At 57.0% G+C, this 19924-nt stretch overlaps 1 protein-coding gene across 1 annotated transcript in view; it reads right to left on the bottom strand.

The window, feature by feature from the left end:
* Nfatc2 (nuclear factor of activated T cells 2) overlaps window positions 1–19924 on the bottom strand; it is a 113671-nt gene that overhangs the window by 84376 nt on the left and 9371 nt on the right. The window contains exons 2-3 of the mRNA XM_026390988.2: window positions 11929–12934; window positions 6980–7151 (exon numbers count right to left, since the gene is read on the bottom strand). Of these exons, the coding sequence (XP_026246773.1) occupies window positions 6980–7151; window positions 11929–12934 (1178 nt within the window). The remainder of the gene's footprint in view (window positions 1–6979; window positions 7152–11928; window positions 12935–19924) is intronic.

Here is a 19924-nt window from a genome sequence, read left to right as displayed (position 1 = left end):
GGAAGACAACTAGGTCACCCCGAGGGGCGCGCTCCTGTCCTTGTGACACGCCGCCCTGCACTGGGCAGCGCCCAAGGCTCGTCTGTGGGACAGATGGTGTTTCCTGCACGTTCTCACTGGCTGCCAGGAACATGACCAGGCTCGGACTCGGTCTCTCTTTGGGAACAACTGTTGCACCAAAATTCTGGAAGCTTTCGGCTTTCCGCCTCCATCAGGAGGAGGAGCTTCGCAGAGGTTCACTCCCTCGCCACGTTCCCACGTGGCTGCAAAGCTCCAGCGCCTCACCTGGGGGCGTGCTGACGGGCAGAGGAGGGGGGGCATCATCTGCCTGCGCATGCGCGGCCCCTCCGTCAGCACCCGCGCCTGCGCCGCTGCCCACTGGACACCTCTCCTCCGCCTGCCCGCCCCGGGAACAGCACGCTGGGCTGGAGCCCGTGCAGGGCTCCAACGCATCTTAACTCAACCACCAGGGTTCTGACCAAGGGACTGGTAAGAGGAGAGGATGATGAGGATGTGGGGAACAAATGCCCCCCACTTAGGGGGCCTCCAAAATCCCATGGCCCCCGCCTGCCCTGCTAAGCCTCGTCCGTCCTTGACTTTCGGTGAAAGGCCGGCTCGAGTCACCTCCTCCGTGTGGAAGCAGGAGGAGTCTCAGTAGAGACGGCAGGGTAACTCGTCACAGGGACCCAGCCTTTCCCGAGGTCACTCGGTCACGGTTCGATGAGAACCCTCTTGCTCCCAGCGAGGCTCAGAGGCCGCGGCCAGGCCAACTTGCAAACTGTCCTCTGAATCCAAGCACTTCTCGTGACTCCCACCCAGCCCAGCAGCTGTCCCCCTAGCCTGGACCCCTGGGCCACCTCCTGTCTCCACTTCCTCCTGGAGTCTGTTGTCCTCAGCAGGCCGCCAGAGGGTCCTGCTGAAACCTCCCTCACGGGCACGGTCCCCTAAGTGTGCAAGTCCAGTCTCCCCCTGCGCCCCTGTCCCACGTGGCCAGACCACTCCAGACTGCACCAGCTGGGCGCTGGTGGTCCCCAAGCCTGGAGTCCCTCTGCCAGGTTCCTTAGTTCTTTTACTCCCTCTCCTCCCTCTGGGGATGTCACCTCCTCAGGGAGGCCTCTCTGGCCACTCCCTCTTCTGCCCCCGTAGCTTCTTCCATGGGACTTCTCCCCCTCCAACCATATTGGATTCTCTGATGTCTCAGAGGTTTCCTTTTCCTCCCACTGGCCAGAGCAGCCGCTCCACGGGACAGGGACTCCGTCTGCTCCCCACGCGCCCCTGGTACACAGTAGGTGCTCAGCAAAGACTCTGAATAAAGGGCTGAATGGGTGATGGACCGGGACCTTCTCAGGACACCCCTTCCCCTGTTCCCCTGTCAAAGATGGAGCCCCTGGGTCCCAGCTCACTCCTGGTTCCTGCCTTCCAGAAAGGCCCAGGGAAGCTGTGCAGAGGCCAGCTCAGAGCTGACCAAGACAGACCAGCCTCAGCAGGACCTGCTTCCTGTCGCGTGTCCTGAAAGGAAGGGGGGGCAAGCGCCCCAAGCACAAAGTTTCATCCAACAGAAGCCAACGAGCCCGGCCAGCAGCCTGTGCAGGACGCTCCCCAAGGTCCAGCTTCGCCTTGGGAAGAAAAAGGCCTGTGAGCTCGCCTCTGCCCCTTCCCAGATGGCGCCTCAAGTGGCCCGTGGGTCGTACAAAAGCTGGAGTCCACAGGAGGGGCCTGGGCGTCCCGAAGTCCATTTTACGCCAGGCGACTTTCCCAGGCTGCTGGGAGGCAGTAGCCTGGACAGGTGTGCGGCCACTCCTCACCCGGCACCACGCACCGCTGCTGCCCGGAGAGAGAGGCAGGTCCTCCACAATCTCAGCATCTGTTCAGAGTTGAGCATCATCCCGGAGGTCAGTGCCAGAGCTCAGGGTGTCGAACTCGCACTGTTTGCTGCCTGAAAGGACCGTCCCTCTCACTCCCTCAGGGCAAACGCCCCAGAGTGGGAGAGGCCAGGAGAAGGACGGAGGAAGACCAACAGACCACCCTCTGCCTGCAGACTGTGCTTACGGGGCTTGGAGGTGGCCGGAAAGGATGGGGTGACAATGGGGTGACCCAGGCCGCCCTCCGCTGGGCTATTATCACATCCCAGAAGCTGAAGAGCTGTGGGACATTCGCAGCCCGACCCTGCAGAGGGCTCTGAATGAAAGTCTGTCTACCAGAGCCCCACTGACCACGCCCCGTCCTGGAGCACGAACAAGAAGGCTCTTTGGAGGCGAATCCAGGTTCCCTTTCGCATTTGGTACCTACAGACCCATCAGGCCAGGGAAGTAGGAACCCCAGGCTCCCCAGAAAGAACTCCAGGCTCCTTCTAGCTCATGAGATTGACAGCTGTACAAGAGGAACTTCGAGAGTGGACCTTCCCGGACTGGATATTGCTTAAAAGTCCTACAAATTGAACCTGTCTCGTACCTCCCTTTCTATCTGGAAAACCTTGAAGTAGCACATTTCTTGGACATGAACTTGAGGGTATTTGGAGCACAGCCCAAGGGGACTGAACAGCACCACCCCCTTGAGATGAGGCATATACTGATATGCCCTGCTCCCCACCGCTCCCCATTGCCCCCCACGTGGCCAATTTGGTCACTTCCTTTCATCGCCCAGTACCCCGGAGCCTGCCGGGTTGTGAGCCTGTTTACCCAGTGTCTTCTGTGGCTCTCTCCTCAGTCCCCTGTCTCTAGACTGAGGTCGCCTGCCGCTGAAGGTGTACAAAGTCCTTGAGCCCTCCAGTGATGGAGCAGGGGGCCCGGGCCTAGGGTGCAGCGGAGCCCGCCAACCACCACCTCTGGTCTGCACTGCAAGGACAGGCCCTGCCGTTCCCCAGGCACAGCTCTTCCCTGCCTCAGGGCCTTTGCTTGCGCTGTGCTGTGCAGGCCACTCTCCACCCAAAGACACAGGTGGACAAAGAGGCAGGGGGGACACCATTCATCTCTCTCTGTGGGCTGGATCACCTGCGCCAGGTCCCAGCTGGCGAGTCACCTCCTCAGCGAGACCAGCGTCCCTTGAAAGTAGGTCTTCCAAGCATCATCTCTTGACGGGTCTTGTTGAGGCGGTCATCCCAAGTTGTGAATCCACCGGATGGGCCCCTAATCAGCTGTCGCATCTTCCCTTGAGCCCAGGCGTCGGCCAGCAAACCCACTCCAGGTCACTTTCACCCAGTCTCGGGCCTCCCTGAAGCACCCCAGGCTCAGCGACACCCAGGCACCCTGGTGCACCTGCACAGCAGCCCCTGGGCTCCGCCAGGGCAGGGGCTCTGTCCACCTCACAGTGCCGGCCACACGGCAGGTCCTCCACACTCACCCTGACGGAGTCATGAGAGCTAAGAGCATTGAAGGTTTTTGATCAAACTTCCATCCCAGACCAAGGGGTGCTGGGAAAAAGGGGGGGAAAAAACAGCCGGGCGCGGCCCATGGGGAACATTTTCAATTTCATGTTTAGAGAGAGAAAGAATGACACGGTCTCAGCTCGTTTCCTTCTTATATAAAGAGGAGCTTAAAACCACTAAGCATGTGAAGGGGAAAAAAAAAAAAGTGAAGTTCTACAACGTGACAGATAAAAGGGAGAAGAGGCCACTGCCCCACAGCACAGCGGGGAGGATCCCGAGCGCGGGGAGCCCCAGACAGCCGCCACAGAAGCACCAGCAAGGGACACTCGGGGCTACGCTGCCCCTCGAGGACCGAGAGGGTGGGCTTTGAAGATACGACTACAGATTTTTAGAGCACAGCACGGGTTTCCAAAGGTATAGGCCAGGAGGGAGACGAGTCCTTGGGAGACCACGAACTTCACATGCAGAGGGCGGCCATCTTTTGAACTGTGCACCCAGCCCGTTCCCTTCTCTAGAACGTTCCATGGCCCCAGTCCCCGACGTATGGTGCAAAAGCCCTGCTGAAACCCGGCCCTGGTTACTCCCAGCAGAGCGACAGAGCCACGGGGCACCGGCCCAACCGCCCCTGCCCTGCGCCCTGGGCCGGTGGCTGGCATGCTGCCAACGGACTCTCCCTGAGAAGCAGGACTTGGGCCCCCGAGGGCTGGTGGCCAGCTAGAAGTGGGCAGCTGTGAAACTGCAGGGATGGAGGGCTGCCAAAGGGCAGGGGCTATTTTCCACCTGCTGTCTGCACACCGGTCAGACGTCGGGGGGCTGCCTGCGGGGAGTCGGGGTGGTCAGGAAGCTGTGAGCCACGCTCCCGCCCCTCCGACCAGGGACAAGCTGCCCACCCACCCTGTCTAACCAGGGCCTGCTGGGGCGGCTCCAGTGAGGACGGGGTAAGTCGACACAGGCACCGCACTCAGAAGACAGCCTCGCGCATGGTGACTGCTCTCTGAGGACTTCTTATCATCTTGTGGCTCATGAGGGTGAGAATTTCCGGGAGCTAGGGTGCAGCTCAGTGGGACAGCACTTGCCCAGCACGTGGGAGGCCCAGGGCTACTCCCCAACTTCTCGAGAAAAAATAAAGATAAAAGCGCTCTCGAGCTTGTTCACACCAATCCCCAGAATCTAGCACTGCATCCGGTCCATAGTAGGTGCTCAACAAACATTTGTAGCACCATCAGTGGACGAGCCTAGCACACAGCCTGGAGCCTTGGGAAGAGCCTCCCAGCGCTCATCCCTGTGAAGCAGTTGAAGCGGGTCTTCAGAGCCTGAATCAGACCATGTGTCTCTCCTGGTCTCCTCCATGGCCCTGGCCTTGCCTGCTCTGCCCCTTGCCACTTCTCTTCCCTCCCCTCTGGCCCTTTATGCTCCAGTGACACTGGAATCCTCAAGTTCCTCTGGTGTGGTCTATTTCCCTCTGCCCCTGGGCATTTGCACATGCTGCTGCCACATGCATCCACAGCCCGGTCTCTTCCCCAGAGACTCTTAACTGATGTTCTTCCCTCCATTGCATGAATGCCTCTGTTTTACGTGCCCAAAGCTCCATGCACTTTTTCTTCATGCCACCTGCTGCAGCTCATAACCCTACCATTTGCAGAATTATTCAGACCAAGAGCTCCATGGGAGACCACAACTTCTTTTTCTTCCTTCAGCAGCAAGACCGTATAAGGGACAAACACAGTGTGTGCTCCACAAGTACTTCTGGGAAGCAGCCGCTTGTCCAACGGATTGGCTGAGCCAACAGACCCTGGGCCCCACTGCCCACAGCGGGCCCTCTTGACCAGATCTCCCGCTCTGGTTCTATGTGACCTCCAGGAACCTCTCAGATATTCCCCTTCCCCTGATCTGCCCTGAATGAGGTTCTTTCAGTGTTGCCACAGAAGCGTTGGCCCGAATACACATGCCAGAGCAGCCTGCAGGACCAGGGGTCCCCGCTAGATCACCAGTGGTCGGGAGGCTCTGAAGCAAGCTAGCCTTCCCGCCACAAAAACTACGCAAAGGACCAAAGTGCGCAAGAGCCAGCCCTCGCCGAGACCCACGGAGGAAAGTGCAGAGCTGAGTCCCTACTCGGCTAGAAGCCAGGGGCCTGCCCCACGGCCACCTGAACACGGAGTAAACCAGCTGATACAAGTCTACAACTCTGCTCTGTGTTGGTATCCCCAAGGAGAGAGTCCACCCACCAACTCGCAAACACGAGGAAAGACAGACTCCTGTGAGGAAGGACATCCAGGCCCGGGATCAGCCTCCAAGACGCGGCAGCATCAGACTTAGGAAGAGCAGCTGCCAGGGTCTGTAAGTTCTTCTCACTGTCACACAAGTCCTTAGCCAGGGCACACACTCCAGGAGTCTATGAAGATTCTGAGTCTGGGGACTTCTGTCATCTGTCTGTCTGTCTGGGCTCTATTCTGATTACAGTTTCTTTATTTCTTTCCTTTTTTTTGCGGGGGAGGGGAGGGGATACTGGGGATTGAACTCAGGAGTATTTGACCACTGAGCCACATCCCCAGCCCTATTTTGTATTTATTTAGAGACAAGGTCTCACTGAGTTGCTCAGCACCTTGCTTTTGCTGAGGCTGACTTGGAACTCACGATCCTCCTGTCTCAGCCTCCCAAGCTGCCGGGATTACAGGCGAGCGCCGCTGCACCTGACTCTTGTTACAGATTCTCATTAAGCAGCTCTGCAGGCTCGAGAACCTGTGTGTTTTAAGAACAGCTCTCAGGGTGCTCTCCACACTGTACATAAAGAACCAACTTCCTGTCACAGAATATTTCCACTTTAAGGCAAATTAAAAAAAAAATAGTGGCATTAATTTAAATGTTTCGAAGATTCTGGTTAACTCAGCTGGTTGGTGGGCACCAGTGGTAGTCCCCTGGTTAACCAGACTATATAATTAAGACTATTTCAACTCTAATTCTTTTGGAGGAAAAAGAAAACAGGTCTATACTTACTTGAGGGGAAAAAAAAATCAGATTGAAAACCACAGACATAAAGGATACTAATTAGGAAAAAAAAAGGGGAAATGCTCTCGTGGTTGTAAAGTTCTTAAATCCTTACAAACTACAGGTTCGCTCCAGCATCAAGCATGTGGATACACAGTCCCGGAGGTTGTGAATAGGAAAGAAGACAACAGGCAAGCCATCAAGACACTAGTCACCGTCACTTTAGAGAATGTCGTTTTAATTCTTCCTTTTCTGTGTGTATTTTTCAAGCATAAATCATTTTTCCTTGATAGACTCACATCTGATACCCAAGATGACGACACCAGGAACCGTCTGCCAACACCAACCTCGCCAAAGCTCTACCTGCTTCTCACTCAGAAGAAAAAGGGAAGACTTCTCCCCGGCCAGAGGATCTCCTTTATCGCCGTCTAGCTCAGGAAGGCTTCCCCTCGCCCCTGCGGGCCGGCCGAGCGTCTGACAGCGATCCAACCTCAAGTTTCTCACCCCTCACGAGAGCAAGGGGCTGAGACCCGAATGTCGGCCAGCCTCACAGCCACAGCAGCGGCTCGGCAGAAGCGAACCACCTGGGACACACGCGGGAGGCAAAGGCAGGAGAAAGTGAGTCCATACCTGAACCACAGGGTGGCCTCCTGTGGGGGCTTTGACGGCCCCTCGGCTGCCCTCCGTCTCATAGTGGGCCCGGTGATGTGGCTTGGGCTGCACCTCAATCCGCAGCTCATAGGAGCCCGACTGATTGGAGAGTGGCCACTCGAGGGGCGGGAGGGACGCGGTCACTGGGATGCTGGAGGAAGAAAAGCAATCAGTCACGGGCGCGGTAAACCAGAATCAATCCCCTTGTACAATAAACATAAATGGCCCCTTTTTTTCCCCCCCTGAAAACTGAATCTGGTGGATTATGAATTAAAACAGTATTTGAAGGGCCACGTGTTGCTTGGACATGACCGCAGCTCATTAGGACGTAGAGCTTTTCCTTTGCTTTCTTGTCCATCCTGATGAGGACATTGTGACCGGCCTCTCAATGCACGAGGCCAGTGGCACGCTATGTTAGTTCTGTTTCTAACCATGCTCCTCACTGCCGTCACTGCTTCTCCTCTGGGGACTTTGAAGAAGAGCACCTCCCACCTCTCAAAAACACCCCTTTGCAAAGATGCGTTCCTTTTTCAGAGGGTTGACGTAGGAGAAAGAATATTGAAGTGGCAATCAGGAGAGCCACACGTCACGAACGTGCCCTGGGACTTCACCTCCCTTATTCCCAGTCTCTGGAACCACGTGGCACACATGCTGGCCAGCAGCTGAGAGTTCTCACAGCTCCTCCTTCTACCCATGATGAGCTCAAGTCAACGTACACTTGGGGAAGAGGCCATTCCCAGCCATGGTCACGACTTATGAGGTCAGTGAGGAATGGGTCCTTGAACCACAGAGATGCCCTGATATTACGTGGGGGGTGAGCCTCAGTAACAGGACTGGAGTTACAACCCAGTTCAAATCCCAGCTCCACCTCCAGCCCTAACTCGGAGCCTCTGCTGCCCTAGACCTTAGGGTCCTCACTTGCAAAGTGGGGACGTGGAGATCACATAAAGAGCATGACACAGAAGGTGCTGATAAACGTTGGCTGTCATCGTTTTTACCGTCACATATCGTATGAGACAAGCAGTTATCTCCAGGAGACCCTCTGCCACGGACATGGCAGCAGCCACACAGATGCCACCGGGGAGGTCTTGGTGGGCAATGTCTTAAGTTTCATTTTCTTACAGAGTCTCAAGACCACCTGGAACAACAGCACTTGACAGACGTGTAGAATGGCATCACTAAAGAGCTGACCAAGGTCTTGAAGATTGGCTAGAACATCCCTTCCATCTCAGAGAACGTGAAGGCGCTTCCCCAAGATCATGGAACAGGACGAGGACGAGGCTCCGTTTCCAGTCTCCTGACTCCAAGGCCGGGACATCAGGGCTCGCTGCCTCATACCTTGCTAATTTATTTAAAATAAATCCAAGACACTCTCATTGACAGCATGTCTCTAGAACACCGGACGTTTGATATCCCATTGATCTGGGAATCTGTAGTGGTGGGTGGAGGATGCATGTTGGATGGTCAGGTCGGTGACTGAGCACATGCACACCTTTATTTCAAAGGAGGCCTGAATACTCTTGCAGTCTTGGAGTTGCCAAGGCCAAGATTTGTGCCCCTGTGTCCCGATTCCTCCTGTAGGACAGAAACCCTTAAACTGATCTGCGTATTCTTTCCCACTGAGCTTAGGGCTGTGAGGAGCTGGCATTAGCAGAGGACTTAGTTAAGCACCTGCAATGAAGCCAGTTCCTCCCTCCTCTGCCTTCTCAGTGCCCAGGGGAGAAGGGCAGAGGTGGGAGCACAGCCCCACGGGCTCCTTCAGTGCCAGAGCCCAGCCAAAACACACACTCCAATTTGGCACCGCCCCGTACTATGCAAGAAAGCCCCCCCCCCCCCCCGTTCCTCCTACCCAGACGCCTCCTGGGCCTCATTACCCCCAGTGTTAGGGTGTCCAAAGGACCTTTATTTCCACCTTGTGACAAAACCAAGAGGCCTTCAAGCTTCTGCATGGAGCCACCAAGCCACACGTGTCGGACGCTCTTACTAACTGCCAGCGTGTACGCCAGTGGGAATGTTTTAAAGTTTGCAAAATAAGACCAAAAAAATCCCTTTAGTCCTCCATTAATAGCTAAGATTCACTGGAATACCCACAAGTTCCACTTCATAATTCTGAAATAGGGTCTGACCCTGACATAGACTCCTAAGAAGTGGACCTCTGGAGTGGCCTGCCCTCCTGCACTTCAATCCCAGGCTCCTCTGACCTGTCCTCAGCTGTCCTCCTGAGACCAAGGTCACCAGGAGCTTCTCCCTGGATGCTCCATTCTCTCCATCCCACAGAACATTTCTCATTGGCTGGAACAGATGGGGTGTTGCTCGGGTCTAAAGGACTCCGACCCTCAGAGCCTCTGAGGTCAGGCTGCAGAGATGGAAAGGGAGGGTTGACCCACCATCAGGTCTCAGACCTATCAGTTCGCATTTCAAATCCAAGTTCCTCCCTCTCTGGGCCATAAATCAAGTCGTGGTTTTGAGACCGATCTGTAGCAGGGAAACCAGCATCAGGGACCCCAGGTTCCAGTTCCCAACTCGGTCACCCACTAGCTGGTAACGGTGCGCGTGTCACTTCTCTGCTGTGAGCCCAAGTTTCTGTCTGTACCAGGGCCTGGCCTTCAGGGCATTGCCTAAAGTGGCCCTGAAAATCTTCAGGCACAGACCTCAGGGCGCTGTCACCACAGGGCCTTTGAAATCACTGCCCACTCCGCCCACCTCGAAGGCCCTGAGAAGGCCTGCAGGGGCCCCGGGAAACTCCTCTTCCAGGAAACACCAAGTGACCCACTGTGGCCCTGGCGTCCGCAGAGCCTGCTCTGGAGGACAGCCACACTGCACGCTCCCCGTGGTCAGCTTTGGTCGGGTGTAGGACTGAGCAAAGCCACGTGGGCAGGGTCCTTAGCCACCCTCATCCCCGCGTCAACCAAAACAGCTCTACCAGGGTGGGGTGGCTCTGTGGCCAGGGCTCACCAGCACGCACAGGGCCCTGCGTTCCATCCCAGAACCACGAAACATAAACAAATAAATAAATAAACAAAACCCCAGCTCTACCTGGACCCACCGTGACTGTCAACTCATTCTTTCCATTTGCTAACACAAATCCCACTTTGAAAGCCACAGGGACAACCGTGACAGCATGAGCCTTCCCGTCCTGCACCCCACAGACAGAGCAGAGAGGACTCTCTGCCTCGCCTGTCACCTCCTTTTTTTTTGGTCTGGAGTGCTTGACCACTGAGCCACGTCTCCAGCCCTTTTTGTTCTTCGAGACAGGGTCTCACTAAGTTACTTAGGGCCTCTCTAAGTTGCTGAGGCTGACCTCAACCTGCAATCCTCCTGCCTCAGCCTCCTGAGCTGCTGGGATTAGAGCTATAGGCCACCACACCCAGCACCTCCTTTTCTTTAACATCCAAATGAAGATTTAAAAAAAAAATTCCAAATAATACCAAACCAGGTTCACGTGAAATAACTGGGTCCTTAGAACTGTGCTGACACATGGCAGGCATCCTTAAATGTGGGTGGTTATCAATGTCATTGTCCCTACTCTGAATGTTGGTAGCTATCAATGTCACCATCAGTACTCTAAAGCCTACAGTGAGCTCAATCTCCTAGCACAAGGCTTTTCAAAGAGGAAACACCTGACTTATAAGAATAACATTTCCTGAATAGCAGCAGCAGCTCCTTTCTGAGCTCTTACTTTGTGTTGGCTCTATGCCAAGAGTTGGACGAGTGTCACTTTACCTAGTCCTTGAAAAAGACCCTATGAGGTAGGTACCATAATTATCCTTATATCTCTGGGAATGAACCAAGGCCAGAAAGGGCTCAGTAAAAGTATGAGGAGGCTGGGGCTGGGGATGTGGCTCAAGTGGTAGCGCGCTCGCCTGGCATGTGCGGGGCGCTGGGTTCAATCCTCAGCACCATATAAAAATAAAAAAATAAAGATGTTGTATCCACCAGAAACTAAAAAATAAATGTTAAAAAAATTCTCTCTAAAAAAAAAAAATTAGGGGTCCTGATTGATTAGCGATGTCTGATCTGGGCATAGCATCAAAAGGTACTCAGTGAGAAGGTGGAGATTGATTAGCAATGTCTGCCACTGACACAGCAACAGCCCAGCAGAACCAGCGATACCAGGATCTCACAGGGGCAGCAGGGCAGAACTGGGGCTCAAACTCAGTCCTCAGGGATCCCAGAGCCAGATGCTGCTCTCTATATGCATCTCTCCAGCCTACCAAGATCTTAAGCCCCTGGAGGACTGTGGCATTTGACTTCTTCCAGGGCTTCCATGGTACTGAGCCTAACACTGAAGACGTGGCAGACGCTGAGGAAACTGGCTCCTGTTGAGATGAGAGGGGCTTCACATAGGAAAGCTGGCTCTGTGCCCCCCGAGTGTCAGCTCCATAAAGGTAGAAATCTTCTGTCTAGTAGTCTGGCACACAGTAGGTCCCTGATAAATAGCACCCGGGTGATTGAACCCAGGGGTGCTGAACCACTGAGCCACATCCCAGACCTGTTTTGTGTTTTATTTGGAGACAGGGTCTCACTTAATTGCTCAGGGCTGGCTGAGTTGCTGAGGCTGGCTTTGAGCTTTCCATCCTCCTGCCTGCGCCTCCCCAGTCTCTGGGCCCCTGCACCCGGCTGACAAATAGTTTTGAATGCGTGAGTGAGGTGCCACCTGTCTGGGCATAGTGTGGCATGGCTGTACCTCCTCACCACCGCTGGTGGGCCGCGCACCAATTCCTCCCACTTTACAGATGGGGAAACTGGGGCTGGGAATTCAACTTGCGTCTCGGCGCCTCCAGGCTGGCAGGTGGCAGAGCCAGGATTTAGGTCCACTCCGCCTGGCTCCAGCTTCCCCGCCCACAGCCCCCCACACCCAGCCAGCTCAGCCGCACCCTCGGGGACCGACCACCCTCCGGGACCCGCCACCCTGGAGCCCGGCTCACCTGCAGATGGGAATGGCCGGCACCAGCTGCTTGGGCCAGGTGGGCGACACCAGCAGGATGGACTCGGGCGCCGAGTTCCTGCGCTCCTCCTGCTCGCAGGGCCCCAGGAACTCCACGGCCGGGTAGAGGTGGCGGGGCAGGCCGGCCTTGGGCGGGGCGGCCGCCACGGGCGCGGGGTCCGGGCTGGTCTTCCACATCTTGGGGGGGATCCCGCAGGGCGAGTCCGCGGCGAGGCTGCTGAGCGCGTCCATGAGCACGGCGGGCCCCGCGGGGCCGAGTGCGGCCGGGGGAGCGCCGTCCCGGGGCGCCGCGTGCGGGGGCTGCGGCGAGGGGCTGCGCGAGCGCTGGGGCGAGGCTGCGGGCCGCGGGGCGACCAGGGCCTCGGCGCACGAGTGCCTCCGCTTGGCGCCGGGCGACGAGGAGCGCGAGGCCGGACGCGGCACGGGCGAGTGGCGGCCCTGGCAGCTGTCGTCGGCGAGGCTGGTTCGAGGTGACATTATTGGCGAGGTTCTGGGGGAATAATGAGCAGGGATGTTTTGAAACTGCGGACACAGGTCGTCGGGCGCGCCGTTATTGGGCGAGACGCAGGGCGAGGTGTAGGGGGAGAAGGTGTCGGAAATGAAGCTGGCAGAGGAGCCGCTGCTAGCGGGGCTCAAGCAAAGCGGCTCGCGGTAGCCCTCGAAGCCGGGCACGGGCAGCGTGAACCTCGGGCCGGCCGCCGGCGGCTCCACCAGCAGGGCGCAGTCCCGGGCGCGGAGGGACCCCCCTGCCTGCATCAGTTCGTGGGACGGAGTGATCTCGATCCGAGGGCTCAGGCCCGAGGCCCCCGCTGGCTTGGCCGGGCTCAGAAAGTTCGGGGGCCCGACCCTATCCGGCTCTGCAAACCGGCCGGGGGGCTCGCCCGGGAAACTGGCCCGGGGGCTGTAGGGCTTGGGGCCATAGTCCGGGACATCATCGGGGTAGATTCCGGAGTGTGGGCTGACGACCTTATGTGCATTCGGTTCTTCTGGAAAGAGAAGGGGGAGGAGGGTCTTATAAGCCTCTAAAACAGAAGTCCCCTGCGAGCCACCAATCACAGGCTGGGTCGCCTCCTGTCACTTCATTCTGCTCAGCACCCCGCCCACACGGAACCCCTGGCTAGAGCGGTGCAGCCACACCTGGAGGTGAGGCCATCCGTCCCAAATCCCCTGGAGAGAGAGGGTAGGGTTGGTTCCAGACCCACGTGGCCGTGACATGGAAGACCAGCGGGGCTGATGCTCCTGGCGCTGGTTTCAATGGAAACCTGAGAAGAAATGCCAGGGTCTCCCACCACGTTCACAGCGCCCACACACCCCGCTGAAATGACACCCTGCTACCCAGGATGCGCTCTGAGCCTCCTGGGGCTATTTGGTGTCATTGCCGGTTGGGACCCATTAAGCAGACTTCGTGCCCCTCAGAGCTCTGCATCTGAACCCTAGGTGATCCCACCGAGCGTAAGAAGTGGCCGATTCAGACCAGGAACAGAGCCATGGTATCTGTGCCGGTCACCTAGGCATGCCCATTCCCCACCTCACACTGTCGCCTAATTCCAAGCCTAAACCCCCCTGGACAGACATCCTGTCTCACTGACCTGCGCCCTCCACATGGCACCCTGCACAGCCCAGCGCACCCGCCAGGTGGGAGGTTCCTGGGCAGGGGACCTGCTTGTCCCACCACCCTCTGGCCCCACTGCCCCTCCAAGGCCCCCCAGCTCCACCTTCTCCACCAGGGACTAGGGTCAGCCTGGGCTCCTGGGCGCTGCCCCGTACCAGCTCTCAGCAAGTCCTCAGTGCTCTGCTGCCAACACACAAACCAAACTCAAACGTCCCCCCACCCATCAGGCCCACCCTGGTCCAAGCCCCGCTCTGCTCCCCCCTGAACTCTGTGGTCACCTCCTCTGGTCTCCCCATGCCTTCCCTCTCCCCCTCCAGGCTGGTCTCCAGGCCATAGCTAATGAGACGACCATTCTAGAAACCCTTCGTGAAGGCCTCCCTGACCCTGTAGACAGGCCCTAAAGCATTGCCCAGCCTGGTCCCACGGTTCCCCAAGCTGACTCAGCAGCAGCCCGGCAGTCAGCGTCTGTTGTCCAGCAGTGCCTGACTCAGAGCGCTGGAGGCACAGCTCCTCCCCTGAGACCTTTCCCTGGCGGCTTCCCTGGATCCCTTGATGTCTCTGCTCAGCCAGCATCTGCCTCGACCATCGGCAAGATCACCTCCACCCCCTCACCTGCCACCTCTTCTCCACTGGCACCTTCTACCAGCTCACATCACATCAGACACCTCTCTGTTTGGGGAACTCATCCTGCTAAACCCAGAGAGGCCAACTAGGGCCCACAAGCCAAATCTGGCCCACAGACTGCGTCTGTGAATAAAGTTTTATTGCAACACAGCCACGCTGGTTCATTTACATGGGGCCTGGGGCTGGGATTGGCGGGGGGGGGGGCACCCAAGCTCAGAGTTGTGGCCATGCTGACCACAGGGCCTACAATATTTACTATCTGGCCCTTTGTGGAAGTCTGCGACCCTGCCCTGGACACTAGGCTCTGCCAGGGCTGGACTGTGTCTGTTGTGGCTCCGTGCTGTTTGCCAAGCTCCTACCACAGTGCCTGGCACTGGCCAGCCCTCCACTAACACTGGTGGAGTGGTTGAGAGAATAGATGAGTGGGGAATGGTGCCCGGCCAGCGGTGGACCTCGTCCTGAAGCTGCCAGCCTAGCTCATGCCGGGGACTGAGCGTAGACACTCAGGGGATCCTCAACCTCCTTGTGCCCTTTTGGGGTCACCCTGGAGGAAGTGCAGTCTAGCTTAGCTGAACTGATCTCAGAGGGTCTGTAGGTGACTCCACTTCGGGTAAAAGTCCCAAAATGGCTTCCCACAGCTCTCGGGGTACAGGTGAATGGCTTCCATTAGGCCAGCCTGGCCGGGGATCTCCTAGTCCCTCCTCTCCCCACTCTCTTGCCTCCCTCTCTCTGGACACCAGCTAAACTGAACTTTGTGGGAAGCACCTCCTTCCTTCCCACCCCAGGACCTTTGCATGTGCAGCTCCCTCAGCCTTGACAACGCTCCTCACCCCTTCTCCACACATCCAAAGCTCACTGAGGCCCACAAGCTCCACCAGAGTGCCACGGGCTCTCAGAAGCTTCCTGGCTTCTTGACTGGCTCAGGCCGCTGCCTACCCTGCACTGTTCCAAGTTCTAGTGAGATAACTGTGGGGTCATCTTATCATCATCTGCCTGCCCCCAACCCATCAGTAAAGGCCATGAGGGTTCTCTTGCCCTACACTATCTCGAGCACCCAGATGGGACCTGCCACAAAGCAGGGGCTCAAAAAATTTTTTTTTGTCAGCTGGTTGAAGTTCAAAAAAATCTCTGTGGGACACTGGAACTCAAGATGCTAATATCCAAACCAAAAGACAGACAGCAGCAACCTCGTCTAGAGAGGATGATGGAGTAATATCTGTCAAAACTCCAGGCACACATGCCCTGGGGACTGAGCAATGCCACTCTTAGAAATTGATCCTGCAGGGACACTCTCATCTGTGCAAAATGAAGTGTGCATAAGACGGTTCCCAGAGACCTGTCTGTTATCAAGGGCTTGGAAGCAAACTGAAGTCCCCCCTGTGGGAATGGCCTAGATCCTGGTTCCTTGTGCATGGATATGGAGCAGCACTAAGACTTAGCACTGAAGAAGAAAGGTGGTCTGGAGACAGTGTGCACGGGATGAAAAGGGTGGGTGAGAGAAGGCACACACACGTGTGCATGCACGCGCGCACAGTGCACAGATCACTTGGTTTTCTGGAAGTTACAGGTAGCAATGACTTCCCGCAGGAAGAGGCTAAGTAACCAGGGATGGAGGCACAGCAGAAAGGAGACTTTCCTACCTCTGCATTACGTACAGAAAAGGAATATAATGCCCCAGCATTTTAAAGATTTTACTTTACGGGCTGGGGGAGGGGGAGGGGACAGAACATCATATGTGGCAACGGAACCCTGGCTTACGAAGCAGGAAACTGAAAATCAAGTCCTGCTTTGCCACTACCTAGCTGGGTGACTTTGGAAAAGTCCCCCACCCACTCTCGGCCTCCAGCTCCTCATTTTAGAACAGAGTGGTGTGAAACGGAATCCATCTCCTCTGTCGCTTCTGGCTCTGAGGCCCTCTGATTTTTCTAGCTAGAGTCTGTGGGGTCTGGAGTTCTTGTGAAGTTGCAGCCAGGGTGAACTTGTGTTTGAACTTGTGCACACACACGCAGGCATGCTCACACACATGTGCAGGCATGCGCGCACACTTGCGCACACACACACACACACACACACTCGCACATGCCTTCCTGGCAGGTAAGAGAGCAGAAATCTGTAATCAAGGGGAAGATCAGCGCCAAATCCATGTCCAACAACACTCTGAGAGTCCACCGCTCTGCAAACCAGCAAAACTAAGCCTCTTAGCAAAAATTCTGACCTTATCAGAAAAAACTGCACTGCAGCTTATCAGAAACACCCCGGGCTGCTGTGGGCAGTCCCAGAAATGCAGGCACAAAGCATAAGTCACTGCCGCTCCCCGGGAGCCCCGAGAAACAGCCAAACAGCCGGCTTTACTGCGCTCTGAAGTGTCGAGCATTTGCACTGGTTTTAATTAATCCCCGCGGCAGAGTCTTGCTGCCTTTTTCCCTCCCCTCTCCCCAAGACTGAATTTGAGCGGCAGGCGGGGAGGACGGCGGTAATTAATAACCACCGGCTTCTCCGTCCTCTGGGTTTTGGACAGCAAGTCTCACAACCAGCGCATCAGTGAAATATTTCCTGAAGTAGCCGAGATTTCTCCTGGGGCTGCGGCACCCTGGCACGGCCGTCCCTGCGCCCACCCCTGCAGGAGCTGGCTGTCTCTCACCACCCCGGGTCCTCGGGAGACGCCAGAACCCTTGCAACCCCAGAAGATATTACTGACTTAATATTTCTATTTAAATTCATTCGCATATTAATTTTGCTGTATTTTAAAAGGAAACTTCATACTGCTACCACAAATGGAAAATCGGTGTCACCTCCATAAACGGCAGGCAGGGTAAAAATACAGCAAAAAGAGAAGTTACCAAATTCAAGCAAGACTCGGGGCCGGTCTCGGCAGCTGCACCGCCCACGTTCTGTTTATGGAGGTCTCACATATATACAGCTGTTGACGGGAGCGTGCAGATGTTGAGCATAGGGCCCACCAGCTCTGTCCAGGGTTAGCCCCCTGGTGACTGCCACCACGATTGAGAAGTGACCCGTTCCCACCACCCCATGAAGTCCACCTGCGTTCAGCCCCCATCACCGAGACCCCACTCCTGATGAGTTCCAAAGAGAAGACAGCACCAGGAAGGACACAGCGCGTTCTCGGGCAGCGTCCCCACCTAAAACCATCTCACCTGCCACGGGAGCTACCTGGCCCGCCCCCCGAGATATGGGTGCCAAAAGGCAGGAAGAGGCGGACGCAGCGATGGGAGAGGAGGTGGCCTCCCGGGTCTGGTGTGCCTTCATGACTTTGCACGGGCTGGTCCTCTTGCCAGCAGGCCCTTCCATGCCTCCTGCCCTGCAGCTCAACTTGAGCCACCTCCTCCTGCAGGCCCCCCGCTCCCCAAGCTGCACGAGGCAGGTCTTCATGCTCCCAGATCCGCAGGGTCCCAGGCTGAAGTCCATCTCGGGAGTCACTCTCCTGTCTCCCCTGGACTGTGGGCTTTCTGAAGGGGGGTGGGGCCCCTGGAGAACTCACGGGCGCTGCGGAAGGCACGCTCCATGGGGTGGATCATCTGATCCCCCGACCCTATGTGAGGGGGTACAGTTTGTCCCCCTTTTAAGAGAGAAGACTGAGACACGGAGAGGTGAGTTAAAGAACCCAGGCAGCCGCAGTGCACCCACCCCAGCCAGGGATACTCGACCTCCGAACTCTGCTGTGGGCCCCTGTGGCCTCCGACAGCATCCCTGGCCTCTACCCCCTGAGGCCAGTGGTGGCCTCCTTGGCCCTCCCACTGAGGGCACTGCCAGATGCCTCCCGGGAGGCAGAGCCGCCCCAGCTGAGCGCCGCCACACAGGGCCCCACCGGGCAGAGGCCCAGGCATTGGAGGCCGCAGCCCGCAGCGCCCACCCGCCAGCCAGCGTGACTCAGGAGGGAGCCGCTAGCCTCCGCAGGTAGCTCATTTCTGCAGCAGTTACCTGGAAGTTCCCATCATTATCACCCCTCTTTCCTGTCAGGTTCCTGGGTGCTTATCAGAAAATCTAGACCCTGTGAACTTTTGGGGAGAACCCTGAACACTCCCCAGAACTGCAGAACAAGATTTCTGGGAAGGCCAGGCCAGCGGCTCATCAGCAGGAGATCTGCTCCGGGGGTTCAGATGCCACAGCCAAGGGCCAGCGCAGCCTCAGGGCCAGCGCAGCCTCAGGGCCAGCGCCACCCCGCCCCTCCTGCCAGGGGAGAGCACTCCACGTTCTCGGGGTGACAGGGGCCACGAAGCCCACCGCAGCGCACCTGGCCCCCGAGCTCCCAGCACACGGAGGACGCTGGGTCAACAGGAGGACTGGACCTTTACCATCATGGACAGAAGCGGAAGTTCCGCCCTTTCCTGCGACAGTGACCCTGTTTTATGACTTGAAAGTGTGACATGTGCTAGCCCCGATCTTCCTTCAAAAAAGGAAGAGATTTTTACAAAAATAGAACGGATTGGTCAGCACTCCAGGGAATTCTCCTTTTCATCTCAGATTCTGCTGACCTTCAGCAAGTGTGGGGGGTGGGTGAAGAGAGCCTGTGGCTCCCCCTCACCTCCCCAGGCCACCTGGGCCCCAACTCAACCTTACCAAAGCCTCGGTGACTCAGTGAGCTACTTGTAATAACAGAAGTGGTAAGAGCCAACACGTAAACCTTCTATTGTGTACCAAGAACCACTGCACTCCTCTACCACATCAACAGGTTTCTCTCACCAGAATCCTATGAGGCATGTAATCTAGTTTCCCCCATTTTAGCGTGGAAAATGAGGCTCAGAGAGGGTGAGTAATCTGCCTAAAGTCACACAGCTTTTGAGTGGCTGAGCCAAGATTCAGTCTTAGGCAACCTGACTCCTCTACCTTCCCAAACACGACTCCACCCCACTGCTCATAAAAGAGGCCATTTCCTGGATGGTAACACCTTAACCCCGAAACAGAGAAAGGAGGCTCTCCCTGGGGCCCCTCATAAGCAAGGACACCAACTCCTTTCTTCTGTAACGTTCTCAGTCCTCCACTGGCTGAGGATTGAGTCAAGGGACATTTTAAAAGTCTCATTCAGGCCTCGTGGTGGCCTCCACCAGGGCCTCTCCTCCAGGGGGCCTCCTGCCCGCCCTCAGGAAGACCCAGGGCCGAGCATGGGGCAGCCTCTCGGGGACGGCCCACCAGCCACAGGAGCTTCTGAGAAAGGGAACAGCAGCCTCCTCTTGGGGAAGGACCCGCGGGTTTTCAGGAAGCAGAACAGACTGACCCCAACAGAAACCCGTGGGGACCTGCAGGAGGCGCCTGTCCCTCTGGGGGAGGGGCCAAGTCCAGTGGTGACCAGGGGCTTGGGTGACAGGAGTAGAGGAGTCAGGGCCTGGCCTGGGGTGACCACGGGCCGCCCGGCCAGGTCCCAGGTGCCCCCTGCCCTGGCTCACGCCCTGAGGTGGTGGCGTCCCTGGCCCTGGCTTGGAGACACCACAGTCTGTCACCATGGCAGCGAGGAGGATGCCACAGCCTGGCACCGCGGCCTGCAGCCAGGGGAGAGGGTGGCGGAAGGAGCTGGCCACCGCGGCAGGTCTCTGGGCCTCCTGCTCATGGGGGCTCCTCACCCATAGCCGGGGCCTCCTCCAGAAGCCACTGGCTGCTTCCAGGTCACAAACCTGTCCCCTGTCACTCTGCAAACTTCCCAGGAAGCCTCCAAGCCCCGCTGCTCCCCAGGCACCCGCCACAGGAGCTGGATTCCAGATGGGTGACTCATGTGCGTGAAGAATGA

This window comes from Urocitellus parryii, chromosome 6 (assembly GCF_045843805.1).
Source record: "Urocitellus parryii isolate mUroPar1 chromosome 6, mUroPar1.hap1, whole genome shotgun sequence".
Classification (NCBI taxonomy): domain Eukaryota; kingdom Metazoa; phylum Chordata; class Mammalia; order Rodentia; family Sciuridae; genus Urocitellus; species Urocitellus parryii.
The sequence above is the reverse complement of the archived record's forward strand: the minus strand, read 5'-3'. Positions and strand labels throughout refer to the sequence as shown.